The sequence below is a fragment of the Plectropomus leopardus genome, chromosome 21 (genome assembly GCF_026936395.1).
Source record: "Plectropomus leopardus strain MGB_pleo_1.0 chromosome 21, ASM2693639v1, whole genome shotgun sequence".
Lineage (NCBI taxonomy): Eukaryota > Metazoa > Chordata > Actinopteri > Perciformes > Serranidae > Plectropomus > Plectropomus leopardus.
This window is the reverse complement of record NC_142196.1, coordinates 12,495,295-12,510,333: the sequence shown is the minus strand read 5'-3', so window position 1 is coordinate 12,510,333 and position 15,039 is coordinate 12,495,295. Positions and strand designations below refer to the sequence as shown.

General features: G+C 39.5%; 1 protein-coding gene across 2 annotated transcripts in view; it reads right to left on the bottom strand.

The window, feature by feature from the left end:
• cntnap2a (contactin associated protein 2a) overlaps positions 1-15,039 on the bottom strand; it is a 376,461-nt gene that overhangs the window by 133,968 nt on the left and 227,454 nt on the right. For both annotated transcript variants that reach the window (XM_088071612.1, XM_042510367.2), the window contains exon 11: positions 6,134-6,296. In XM_088071612.1, the coding sequence (XP_087927738.1) occupies positions 6,134-6,296 (163 nt within the window). The remainder of the gene's footprint in view (positions 1-6,133; positions 6,297-15,039) is intronic.

Here is a 15,039-nt window from a genome sequence, read left to right as displayed (position 1 = left end):
TCATGGAAAGCAGGAAGTGACAGAATTAATTGTTTATCGTGTCAATATTCTGTGCAGATGACAGGTTTCTTAACCAAAAGAGGAGTAAAAAAAATCATTGCCACTATCGAGTTTCCACATTCAAAAAAAAGGACCTGGGATTAGTAGTGCAATGCAAGTAAACACCATTATCCGCCTCAGAGTGAATACACTATTTCAGCACATAGCAGTTAAGACATCACTGGGTTTCTTGTTGAAATTTGACTACCAGCTCAAATCCTGAATACATCAAAGTTCTGTGGTTTGATCTGCCTGCGGGCCTGGTGGGGATAGATCCCGAGGCACTGTCGTCTTAGAGCTGGGTATCCTGCACACAAATTCGCAAACATGTACTCAAGCACAAGTTATGTGATTAAAATATCTGAGTCTGATTATTTGAATGAATCAAAGTGTTGTTAAGAGGAAGGCCGGCTGGAGGAAAAACAAACACTGACTCATAAGTGCTGCAGGGGTGCTTTAAAATGCTGACTACTTCTTCAGTCATGTCGGGAGTCGGGCAGTTTCGGGCACAGGGACGTTCCATCTCTGGAGGGAGACACGATGATAAGCTGTTTTCATACCTCTATAGTGCCTACGAAGCTGACAGACAACTGTGGACTTGTTCATATGATACATGATGAGTTTGCTGACAGGGGAGCCTCTCTGACTGTGAATATGTTTTATGTCTCTGTATATTCGCATGAAATGTGCTTTGAAAGCCATCAACCCTAGAGTGACATTAACCTTCATATGTGTTTTCTTACTCTCTGAAAAAGTGCTGCAGCAACAAGGTTACAAGTACTAGAAAAAGAGTGAAGTGCTGGTGTGTTTTCTGAATGAACTGTATTGTAAATACTGTAGCTACTGTGTCTGTGTGTGTGTAGACTGAAGGAGAGAAGCTGTGGATATAGTAAAATTTTGGGAGAAAAATGACGTGCAAAATTATCATCCACCTCTCAAAGCATATCTTTGCTCTGACTGTGTTGACTGATGCAGATAAAGACACTTTAGGTAACACTACTACACATGAACCTACCTGCCATTTTAACAGTGACACTGCTTTACATAAAATACTTGAAAAGTGCACTTAGAGTAGTGCAAATCACTGCAAACCAGAGCTGATTGCAGCCACTCTAGACAATGCTTGTTTCACGGCTGCAAGTGGCAGAGTTCTCCCTCCCAATTTCCTTACAGACAACATGGTGATGACAAAAGTATTATGGTTTTATGGTTTATTGTTTTTCAAATCATGCCTAACTTGAGTGATCACAACATATCAAGTATGGAATTAATTTGTTAATGCTACAGTTAAAAAAATGTGGCCTGCAACAGACGGTAAGGCTTTTTGTTTTAAGCTGAGACTAATTCCGGAAATGCTTTTGGCTCTCTGCTTTTGCTGCATGATTTAGTTGAGGACTTGTGGGCACTACCGACCGCACTTCTGGAGTCAGCAGTCAGTGATGGTATGAAACAGTCAATAAAACAGGCTTTTCAGCAATTTTAAATTAGCCCAACCATGAGAGTTTCTTGCGCATACAGTCATAAATGTGTACACAAAATATTAGGCTAATTGGTCCAACTGTATTAGCTGCGGACAGACAGATACACACACACACACACACACACACACACACACACACACACACACACACACACACACACACACGACCAAATACATCATCAAGGCTTGCAAAGATTAAAAAAAAAGGAGTTCTGATTACAGAAAGTATTTAAGTAAGTTATTTCCTGAGAATGTAATAATTCCTGAAAATATAATAAAAGTTGCTCTTAAAACAGATAAAACCCGGGGCGTCCAGTGGCTCAGTGGCTAAAGCAGGTGCCCCATGTACAGAGGTTGTGTCCTCACCGCAGCAGCTGCGGGTTCGATTCCAGCCTCTGCCCTTCACTGCATGTCGCCCCCTCTTTCCGCCTTTCACGCTAAGTCTTTCCTATACATTAAAGGCATAAAAGCCCAAAAAAAATCTTAAAAAAAAAAGAAAAAACAGATAAAACCCAATAATATCATGACCAATTATGTAATTAAATGTCCTGAAAGATGTCGTAAAAATGTACTAACATTTTTACCAATAATGTAATACCTTTTAGGTCGGTCTGTTTCCCCCAAACTGATAATGTAATAATTTTGACAGATAATGAAATAATATTTCATTTACCATTTAATGTCATGTTAGCCTACTAAAAACACTAATATTTGAGAGAAGGTTTAAGCAGTGATTTTCAAACTTTTTTGGTCCAGCCACCCTTTAAAACTACAAAATCCTTGATTGAATCCCCAATCACAGGAAGAGTACAATCATGTAAAAGTAAAAAGGTTTCTACTTTCAAATGTTCTTTAGAGTCGAGGCAAACATTTTTCTGAATTTCAAATTCAATGAGAAAACCTTTTCTGGTGCAGAAATGTTCTCAAATGGAAAGACTGGCACGGCACTTCATCTACAAAGAATCACTATTGATAAAAAAAGGACATTTCATGGAGATTGCATTGACCGTTCATCATTCTATTTTTTAACTTTAGTCATCTTCTGTTTTTATTGGCTCCGGATAAAGTCAAATCTAACATCCAGTCTGGTCTGGTGGATGATCCTTGCACAACAACCAAGCAGCATGGTGATAGGCAGGTTAATTTCCCATTGACTGGGATTTTAGTTTAATGCATCTTTGCTTGATAAAATGCTCCACTTGAATTCTGATGTTAATTTAAAATTATACATTATTTCTAGAGTTTATAATTCCAAACATGAAATCAATGTCAATTGTTAGTGTTGTTAGTATGCTCACATAAAACCCACAGCACCATCATTTTTTGCACACTCTTCTTTCCTTCTTTCTACCTTTCTGAAAACAAAGCTACTTTTTTACATCATTACATAACCTCGCAAAATTATTACAGCTTCATTTAAAAAGAAAAAACAACAACCTGAAAGATATTTCATCATCTCTACGATATCAGTCAGGAAATGTTATGACATTATTGGTCAGGTTATTACCTTATTGGGTTTTCTTACATCTTTGATCAGCTAGAGTCCAAATTTTATTACATTTTCAGGAAATAATTACATACTCAATATATAACTTTGCACTGAGCCCACCCACAGATATTCAAATCATATTGAACCTTGACTTTGCATATATTGTAAATGAAATTCTAATATGCTGGTGATCCAAGTATATCACGCTGTTTCGTAGCTTCAGCAGGCTAACAAGTGCAATGGCATTGTGCTTTCACAATGTGCTGAGACTGACGAGCACTGACGATCACAGAAGATATTATGAGCAGCAAGCCGTGAGCACTGAAGTACACTGACTACATATGCTCTTTTTTTGTATGAGCAAAAAAAACCATGATCTATGAAGGAAATTGAGCTACTCCAGAGTGTGTTAATGCTTTTGTGTGTATTGTTGCAATACCTTTACAGAATGACGCTGACATTGTTGAATATGGGAATTTGCACGCCTTGTAGCCATGTGTATCAGCATGAGTGTGTCTCAGTGGAGACATGTGTGTGTGTTTTGCCTCATCCAGCCTCTCAGCCTAAACAGAATCCCACAGTGGAACGGCATTGATCAAAAGGAGGTCAGACAGGGCTATTGAACCGCCTTCAAAGACATTCTGATTAGTTAGATGGTAACACTGCACCCATTCATCTTCCATGGAAGGACATGAGGGCCCACCTCGAGTACTGCAGGGTGGATCCACGACAATTGAAGTCATATATAGGGTCAAAAGCACGGCAAGGAAACTGGTGTGGATATTTGACGACCTTCATAAGAGTTTGTTCTAAAAATCGAACCGTAGTCCGCCTGCTGCAACCAGCCATCAGCAGTGCTAATGCACCATAATCTGCAATAATAATAATTTCATACTACATTACCTCATAATGCAATGGCAAAACAAATGATAATAGAAGGCAGCATGCAAATCCGTAAATTAAACATAAGCATGAAAAGTTATCAAAAGTTCATCAAAATTTACGAGCCGTTTGTGTTAGGCAGTATCCAAAATAATACTTAAGATAGATCTTTCTCATAATTTTCCACATGTGAAAAACAAAAGTTGTTGAAAACCTCTACAGTGTAAAGTTTCACACTGTAGTATGGACTAGGATGACAAAGCTTTTCTTGATAATTCCTTCACAATTATTAATGTAGCTACCGTCAATGCTTTAATACTAACAATGGATTTGATGACTATATGTAAAGTGAAATGGGTCGTTCGTATTCATGAACTCACTGAGAATTATCACTGGATTATAATTTCAGCTCTTCAGAGCTTTTTAGTGTTTTAACTCGTTGCTTCGGTTTTTCTGAGCTACAAATTTAAACTTCTGGTAGACCCACTGCTTTCCTAGCATTGCTTTCGACCACAGCAGGCAGCTGTTTTCAGAGAAAAACCCACTGTATGCAACCTGCCCAAAGTAAGTGACTAGTTGGTAAACACTGTGAAAAATTTAGCAGCTAAAGAGTGGAATATTTCTCTCAAGAGTTAGTGGAAACCAGATACAGAGCTTGAAGGAGAGAAAATATTGGACATATATTTGTCAGCTGGCCAGAAACACAACTCCAAATAAATGACTCCTGGATGTGCAAAGAAAAATAACTATATGCTAAAAAAACCAGCACATCTTTTTGTAATGTGATAATATGTCAGCATTATGTTCACAGCTTGTTTCCATCGCCACTAAGTGGACAGAAAATCCCTTCATGCAGGTTTATTCTTTACATGTATGGTAACATACTTTCACATTCATCCTTTAATAATCTCTAACACTCATTCACTCATTTTCTACATACTGCCAGATGACTTTATGTGTGTTATAGTGATTTGACCAAGGGTCTTCATGCAGCTGTTCAGTTTACAATTAACAGCCTCAGTCCTTTATCTGTTAAATTGGCTATGAGGCTCCAGGTTTGAACATCTCTATTGTGACTTCAGCCATACAGAAAGATAACAAAGTAAGTGTTAAAATACAGACAGAGAAAGACAAAAGAGAACGTTTAATTGTTTTGGCAGTTCAGTGTAGACTGGGAACTTTTAGAAAATTATCTGGAAATGATTTTGAGTTTAAAAACTCTGCTTGACACGTAGACAGCTTTTTGAAATGTGTCTATACGTGTTAGTGCGACTAAGCCGTGATCCAAATTCAAGTATCCCAGCAAGCCACACTGCTCTTGAAATGAGGACTAAATTGATCTAAATCAAGCAGTGGCAGTTGGTGTCTACTTCATGGGGCGGGGATATTGATGAAGGTAAGTGTTATTGACAAACCTAACCTGAAAACAAATCGCTCAGTTCGGGGAAAATGCTGTTCCAATCAGCGCAAGGTCAACTCCTAATTGTAGCTTCCTGGTCGTGTTTACCTCGACAGTACCAATCCATGCACCGTGTTTCTAATTGTCACATTTTCTTTATATCCGCTGCATGACTGAAGACCACTTAACTTTTATTACACATAGAATAAGGCCTGATACCTGGAGGTTAAATCAGTTGACAAAGTTTAAATGTTTTGCTCACAGCCATCAGATTCGGAGTAAAGAAGCACTCATATTGGGCTCAAGGCATGGATGATTCCATATATGGCAAATCCGTCCCAATGTATTTGACTAGTGTATGACAAGAAAATAAATTGGAATGTCAACAAGTTGTAATGAGTGCCTCCAGTGAGCCAACATTGGGACGTGCTGTGCAGAGTCTCCAGCTCTGCCTTACTTGGCAGTGAAATAGAGAAATGCGTGGCTCATTTTTGATGTTTGATTAAGATCATATAGTGTTTTCCACGGATGAAACCGACTCTTTTCTTTCAGCTAAAAATGAAAAAAAGAACACACATACCCTCACACTGTGAATCCGCCACATCAATTATATCCATTTATCAGTATGACAAGCACATAATAAACAACCACAACAGCCAGAGCCCTGACTCATACATCTCTAGATAAGAATTCAGACTCCGTTTATATGACTCTTCCAATTTAAAACCATTTGATTTATGACATTATGACACAATGTTTTAGTGCTTCGCATATGACTGAGTGTTTGTTTTCATCAATGAATGACCGTGTGGATGTGTGTGCATGCAGGAATTATTGCTCTTACCTGTCTATGATTGCACACATGTCTAGGCTGACATTCTCAAAAGCTCCCATCGTGCCTTTTTCCACCGCGTGCAAATCAGCCGGCTGGTCATCCACCAAGATCGCTTGCATGCAACCCTGGAAGGAACGCTGAGAGGGTGGGAACAGCGTCTGAAGAAAATACCCTAAAAACAAGAAAAAGAAAACTTTATTAGGGTTTTTTTTGTTGTTACAAAAGCAAGAGAGTTTGAGATCAATCAACTGAATACTGAACTGAATCTGAGAGGAAACAGAAACAAAGGGATGCACAGCAGCTTGTGTTCAAACAATGAAGTGAAAGAGGTGAAAGAGTGTGGGAAGTTGACAATAAACAAGGAGACAAGGATTTCTTTTGATCCATGCTTTAAAATGCATCATGAAAAGACGACCTTCTGTAGAAGTAGACATCAGACTTAACAACGATATCATCCTTGACGAGGAACAACAGACCTGGCTCGTGGCTGCTTATTGTCACTTTTTAAAGCCATGAACCTTCATCAGTCCTCATGTTTTAGAGCTTATCCACAAGGCCCATTAGCCTTAATACCGGTGCTAAGGCCGCAATACACTAGGGGACATATAGGTTTTACTGTATACAGCACCTTTATGAGATACAAGAGTCAATGGCCCGTCCAGAGGTAGCACTGGGCCTTGACTGAAGCGAGGACAAGGCGAGGACAAAGCTGTGCATATGGTGTGCGTGCATGCTAAATCATTTGCACATATTCAACTTTGAGGATGTGTGGTAGGTGTGTGTGTGTGTGTGTGTGTGTATTCTACATAAACAACTTTGTCTTCATGCACCGGTTTACAATACATGTGTTCACTATATATAGTATGTGCGTGTACATCCACAGGGGTTATTACAGGGTGCATGCACGGTCAGATATAAGAGATGGGAGACCGGAATTTAATCTTTGACACAAGCACACAGGTCACTCATAAAACACTGCCGCTCAATGACATCTCCATCATTGTGATGTTATAAGCTGTCACACTCTCCAGCATGCCTATTAGCCTCAAGGCCAGAGCATCAAAAAGGCTTATTATAGAGGGCATATGCACTGTGTGTGTGTGTGCGCGCACCAACATAACTGGCTGATATGCCGACAAGTAAAGTAGCAGAAAAGTAAAAATGTGTGTGCCAGTGTGTGCTTGTGTGTGTATGTGCTGGATTCATCCTTTTCTTCACATTTTCTGATTTTCATTTCCTCCCCCAAAAGTTTCTCCTGTCATCCTTGCCATCTGTCTCTTCTCCTGCCACACCTGTCTGCTGTCTTTCCAGAGGAGTGGGAGACAGACAGACAGTGAAAGGAGAGCGGAAGAGATGGAACGCGAGAGAGGAGATGGGAAGCAGAGCAGACTGCAGCTGGCTGGCAGCACTTTGTGTGCGGCTGTGGGTTGCATATGAATGCAAAGAAAATGCAGCCTTCCTGACAGTTTGGCACAACAAACGGAGCAATGCATGGAACGAGGGATGGGTGGGTGAATGTATGTTGCTGGGCTGTGAAGGCTAACAGGGGGTGGTTGATTTGTTATTCTATCTAAACCACTGACGGGTAGTTCTCCCAATTCAACTATACGAAAAATGTCCTACGTATTAGTTAGGTGTCACCTGTTTAAGCCCACATACTGCTCATTTTGTATGGAGACCATTTTTAGGCATTGCACCTAAAAAAAGCTTCTCTCCATATAACTGTCTACTAAAACTGACTATGTTTCATTTGAGAAACAAGGTTTGGATAAAATACATTTTGATAATGTGACAAGTTTGGGTAAATACACTGGTCTTGGATTAAAACAAACTATGTAAAACAAAATATGTAATCCCTCATCACTGCAAATAAACATATTTTCCTCCCAGCTATAGTGCGGCTTAATAACCTTAATTGTTTTAGAATAAGTTTCCGAATGTTGAAGATATCAGCTGTTGAGATGTCTGACTTCTCTTGAATATAATGGAACTTAATGGCATCAGGCTTGTGGTGCACCAAAAAAGGAAATGACAAGACAAGTGTTGACATGGTTGACAGGTGTAGTTGTGTAGAAAGAAAATTGTTAATCCATGAAACTGCTCACGAGATGATCTGTGGATCACCTTGACTTAATTGTATTATTTGGCACTTCAAGCACCACAATTGCCATCTAGTTCAGCATAAGATCCCAATGCCAGAAGCCACATTTTGCAACCGCATGATACGCCACAGGATGTTGTCAACTGAGAACATGGTTGGACCAAAACAGTCGCGTTCACATGCCATGGCTCAAACGGCATCTGGATAAAATGCTGCCAGTAACGGGAGGGATGGGTGGTGGATGGGTCAAACAAACCCTGGACTTTGATGTACAAGTCCCGTGTTTGCTTCCTTTCTGAATGTGATGTATTTTCTCTCCAATTTACCATGTGCCTCCTTCCCCTAATCCTAACCATCAATGCCCTTGTTTTCTAATCCTATCCATCAGTGCCAGCATATGAGTTTTTTGATTTGCCGCTGGGTTGCCACGTGCTTTTGTTGCCTAAACATAATCATGTGTAGCGTAATCCCATCATGTGTTTGTGTTGACATCATGGTAGCAGCATCTAGGAATGTAAAATAGCAGATGCTTAAGGATACCTGGAGCGTAATATGTAGGTGCAGAGGTCCACTGTAAAGCAGCAATATATGACAATATGGGATGAGAATGCATTGTTTAGTCCTATTTTATTTGAGAGACAGCAGACATCTCTATCACTGATATCTCCAGCATTTAATCTCGAGCCACAACAATCGAGATGATAAATGGCACTACAGGAAAGAGAAAAATATGTATTTTTGTAACTGTCCCTTCAACCCCTGGTATCTCCACATATACTGTATATTAGCAGCAGTGCTTGGCAGCTCCAGTTTGTTACTTTGTCTAACACTGTGGATGATCATGGGCATTGCACTACATGCGTTGGCTAAATAAAACTTAGAAATGCTTTAAATTTGGTCAAAGCACCATGTCTTCCCTTATTGTTGCTCTGAAGCCATGACCAGCAATGTATCATTTTATCAGTCAGAATGCTGTACTGCAGCTGCAGTGACAAACAGAGGAAGATACAGACCACGATTAATGAGGCGGAGTCAAACAGAGACAAATACTTGGCAAACAAAGCTTAAACGTGGTCATACATCTGTACATCCTAAAGCTATCACACACACCCAAAGCTTAAATCCAAGCTAAGAATGTCTGACCACATTTTATTTTTTACCCCCCGAAAGCAACGACGCTGTGTGGTTTTAATTTGTTGTATAAACAAAAGCTCTATCTCTCATAACCCCTCAAGATCTGGAACAGCAGCAATAATCCCCTGCAGTCTTGCTGGCACTCTATCACAGCCCTCCTGCTGTGCCCAAAGAGCTTCTCATACAACACACACTGGAGGACCAGCACCAGCTCTCTGCTACCTGAACACCATCTGACTGGCACGGCTTGCTCACAGGCTACAGAACACTTGTTTCCACATCCCAACACATTTCAGGGACGTATCGCCTTTCAACGGAGGTAGACTGGAAATCGGCCAAAATGCTTACACGTCAAAATAAACAAATATTCTCAGCCTGCTTCTCCAGCACATTCAGAAGAGACATAAAATGTTGCCAAAAACAATATGTAGAATCCAAAATTTCCAAACTCACACCAGGAAAAATTGAGCTTATCTATGAACCACCTGTTGCTAGTTCTCCCGGAGCCATTTCTCCCTTAACTGTAAAAACAAACTAATAGTGCAAGTACCTTCGAACAAACATAGCATGCATGTGTGTCAAACAACAGCATGTACCCGCTACATACACAAGACTGTGTGCACATACACAAAAATGCATGGTGTACATGTGCAGACAGCATAGGCTGCTTTCTAATAAATGTGGGCGTCAGAGTCATATGTTTAATTCATCACATGCTTTAAGATGAAGAGGAAGAGGGAACAGTATGTAGAAGCTGAAAGCTTGCCATGCATTAAAAGCTATATTGTGAATATAAATTCACACTATATCTGCTGGAAAGATTTCCTTTTTATGGCTAACTGAAAAATATTACGCACTAGACAGACCAAATAAACCAACTGGAGTGTAAGCAGCATTATGGCATTTTATTTTAAAAGGTCACAAAAGTTTTGTTTTATAGTAAATATAAGTTCATAATGGAAAAGAAACATTTAAGACAGCACTATACTAGGGATACATGCCTGTAAAATTCTGAACCAACATCAGTATTAATATTTAAAATAACAATTTGGCTGTAAGCTGATACTGATGTTTGTGTTGTCATAGTTTATTTTGTTTTTGTTACTACTTCCGGTTTTTGTGACAAAAAAATGACTTAACAGTATAAAGTCATTCAGCCCTTTATTGCGCTACCTTTGAATGAGTTTAAATCATCTTAAAAAATTATGAAGCAATCTTCAAAATAATCTTTCAAATTAAATGAAAAAAAAACTGCTCCAAAAGCTTTTTTGCTATGTATCAGAATTCCCTCACTAATATCGCTTTTATTGCTTCAACATCAACAAATTGCTCAGTCGGACAACTGTACCTATTCAAATTTCTTGCCAAACAATACATTTTACAAGATTATATTTGAAATAGAGCTGTCAAACAATATTTTTTTATAATCATGATTAACTGCATCTTTTTTTTTCTTTTTTTTTAAATTCCATTATTTTGCATTACAAAGGAGTTATGAAGTCCATATTGACGAGGTAAAACAATTCTTACCAGCTTGTCTTGATGAGGAATCCAATTATAGCAAAAAACTGCATGGGACTAGCATAAAGTGGACATGTCTGTAAAGGGGAGACTCTACAAAGCAAACATCGGACAACACAGATGCACCCCTACTGATAACTAGACTTTCATTTATTCATACACATGTAATAAATGTGAGAGGAAAAAATGACATTTGCAAAGTGATGATAAAAGAAGCAATGAGCTAAGAAATACTGTGACACAGTTTGGAGAGCAGAGTTATAAAATTGTTAAGAAAGTGCAGATTGTAAAACTAATAATGGAAACACAGAATGCCTTTTCCCAACAGTTATCAAACACCAGCATGCTTCAGGGTGGAACGTCCCATAATTGACTACTCTCTCATTAGTATATCCATTTGTCCCCTTTTTCCTGCAGAGAAAAGAGCATAACTTTATAGCCTTGTGTGTGTGTGTTTTTGTGTGAATGTCCATCTGTCTGTCTTCCCTCTTGAGAAATTCAATTTGTGGATGTCTCGTGTCAGTCACTTACTAATTTCTCTAAGCGCAGCGTCAGGAGTGAGAAACTACTCCCCGTAAAATAGGCTTTGGGTTCAGGAGGCTGCTTCTAAAAGCAGATGCTCGGGGGATAGAGGGGTGGAGATGATAGGAGAAGAGAGGAGACGAGGGGAGGCAAAGGAAGGGGTCGACCCGGTTAAAGGGGTTTAAGGGGGATGAGAGGAAAGAGGAGAGGATGAGGTCCAAAAAAGAAGAAGAGGAGATAAACTGAGAAATTGGAGAGAACGAGAGAAACGAGGGAGGGAGGAAAAGCGGAGAAAGGAAAACAGAGGAGAACGGAATTAAGAAAGCGGGCATAGTCGAGGATAGGATGTCAGAGGCTCAGAGCCAAGCCGTTTCCTTCCTCTGACATCTAAAGTATAATATCCTGTAACTCTGTAACCTTGGGTTTAGGCAGCGCCATGTGAATTTTAATGCCACAGAACCAGAAATAGCAGAGTAATTATTTTTAAAGCAGCATTCTTGACTAGATACTGTAATGCCACTGAACTCAAAGAAAACAGTTCTCAACCAATATGTCATGTCAGTGTATGACGTGTGGCACAGTGAAACGTAACTGCATCTGTTTAAAGTAGAGCTTGTATTATGAACTCTATAAAATTGTCATATGAAGTCACATGAAAATTGCACAACACAAAACAAAAGGACAAACATAACGAAGAAAAGTAAAGAAAGGAAAAAGTCTTGGCTGCATAATTTAGCCTTTCAACTCTTTGGGAATGGTACTTGAGCTGCGTAATGTCCCATTTTAGTCATCAAAATACATTAAACATAGCCACTTATGCAAATTAGGCAATCTATTAAGATAATTAAAGCATTAATTTGCAAATATTTTTTATGTCAGCATGCTTGTCTTCGCATCGCATTACAGCTCCATGGTATTAATATTAATGTTATCTAAAAGTATTGTGAGGCTTTGTTATGTTTAAAAAATGAGTTTTCCTTAATTAAAAAGAAAAGATCAACTGCTGTATGGAGGGAACCTGCTTTTTAAGTGCTGGGTCATATTTTGCAAAAATGTCTAAACTCACAATCATCACTGGCAGGACAAACATATTTTTTAAAGGTGTATTTTTTTTTTCTTATATTTTATTTGGGGGGGTTGAGAGAACTTGAACAGCTTCTGGCTAACTGTTTTGCATGTTTCACATTAGACGGAGACAGTGCTTGGCCTGAAGGACACCAAAACCAATCATGTGCATGTGGTAATATTTTGTCCACTTTATAGGTGAAATCATCCACATGCACACTCACCTCACATTCGATTAAACACAGACTGGTAATTTATTTCAAATTATGCCTTCTTATATAAAATCTCTGTCTGTTTATGTTTACATAGACAGTGTTTATTTAAATGCATTAAAATCAAAATGATCCTTTACCCAGGCGCACTGATACTTTCTTATGTTAATCATATTATGCTGTAAGTGTCACGTGAAACACTGCGACTTTGTGTGTGTGCACACTGTATGATTAGCCCTGCATATGTGTGGCAGTCAAGCCTCACTATAATACTAATAAGTTCTACTTTGGTTTAATGTGGCAATTCGACATGCTCAATAAACATTTAGCTGCAGTGGGGAAAAAAATAAATTGAGGAATATGGACACAGACAGAAAGTCAAACCCTGTTCCTTCTGACATCCACGCAAGGTTTCCACTGTGGCACTCACACCGTAGTAGCATATTGGAGGGCTACACTGGACCCAGCTTACTAGCAGTTCTTATTTCCAAATTTCGTTTTATATGAAGGGCAAACACTGCAATATGTTCACTACATGCATCACAATTAGACGAAGAAAGGATGACCTAAAACAAGATAAATATGGCTGCAGCTATTTGTATTGTCAAAATTAATGCAATATTTAGAGCATTAATATAGCTGCTAAGGAGCTGGCAGGTCCAGACTTTTTTTTTCACTGTGGTGGCCCAAGTGAGGCACTGACTTACGGCTTGAAGTACGAGCACTGCAGTGAGAACATGCTTTGGCATAGCTTTAATTTCCCATTTTTGTCTCAGCTACCCATTCCTACTTTAATTATTAACACTGCAGTGTCTTACAATCCTGTTTATAGTTTAGTTTAAACAATAAATAGATCTACCGATCACAACACAACAGAGTGACACCACAAAAATGTAAAATAAAGCTTTTTCAGCCTGGCACGTGCCACCAGTCTACTCCCTAGAAACACCCCTGAGAGAGGATTTCTTGAAACAAGATAGAAACAACTGTTTCATATTGTCAAACTGAATGCATTAAGAGCCAAATAATTGAACTGTAACTTCAAACAATATTCAGAGCATTGAAATAGCTGCTAATGAGAATCAATCACACCCCCACCACGCTGACACCCTCTCCCCACGTGGTGCATCTCGACAATTGCTGGCACAGGTGAACTTCACAGGCTGCAATACTGCCTTTAGTATGGCTAAAAATCTGATCTCTGGAGTGCAACTGTTTACTATGTTAAGAATGATACCACACCACCACTACGTGTTGTGTAATCCAAGCATCTCTGCTCCTTACTGTAATAGATGGGCCATCCGTGTATACCTGTGAGTCCCTGTGTATACCCTGCTGGTTAGCTAAGCCCCCCCACTCTGCACTGAGCTCATAGGGCAGTTATCACTGATATCTGGACGGTGTTGTCACAACAGCATGGCGCCCACTAGCCGGTTCCCCTCAGCTTTTATCTCTGTCAGCTTTGTTGCTATTGTTAGCACTGTTTCCACTGTTAGCACCATTAGCTGCTAGCTGCTAGATAAGCCACCTCCATTGTTGAGAGCCATGTGCAGACAACCACTTAATCAAAGACATGCTCTGAATGTCACATAGAACTCCTTTAATATAGTTATATTCCATGGTAGTAGCAGCAGTACTTTGTTTATGCAGTCTGGTTCAATCTGTGGTCACAAATCAACAACTGTTGCCAAAGAAAACACAGCAGATTGATGCCTTCAAGCCATGAGATTTGAAGCAGATGGCTACCTGGATGACTGAACCTCCACAAATGACTCTCAGCTATTATCTGAAGCCTCGTCCTGTTTATGAAAGAACATGGATTGTTCATAATACTGAGGGGTTTCTGCTAATTGTGGCACACTGACAGAACAGTCGCATAAAAAGTGCCGATGGAATATTGTTATAGAGCTTTAGGACAGCTTAATGCGCTTGGCCTCTCTGACTCATCAAGCTGAACGATCAGAGAGAGTAATTGAGGGCAAGCCAAAGGCTAAACTATCTTTTGTACACTCACTATATTATTCGGTTACCTCTGTGCTAGGATGGAAATTAGCCCCTGAATGTGATGAGGTGGAGTGTGTTGAATAAATGTTAAAGAAACTCTGTCTGAGTTGTAAATGAGGCGAGTTTCTGTATGTGTATGTGCTTGGGAGTGTTTAAGCATGTGGTTAAAAAACACCCACACACTTACATACAGGTTCACACTAACCCACATGCACAAATCCAGATGGCTTGAGGCTTTCGTTGTAAGTCTGTGAATATAGAGCACCCCAGGGATGATGTTTTTCATCAGGCCAACCAGGAAGCTAACGTTGCTCTGGTTCCCTCGTCAAAAAGCCTATGGAATTTTTACATTGGAT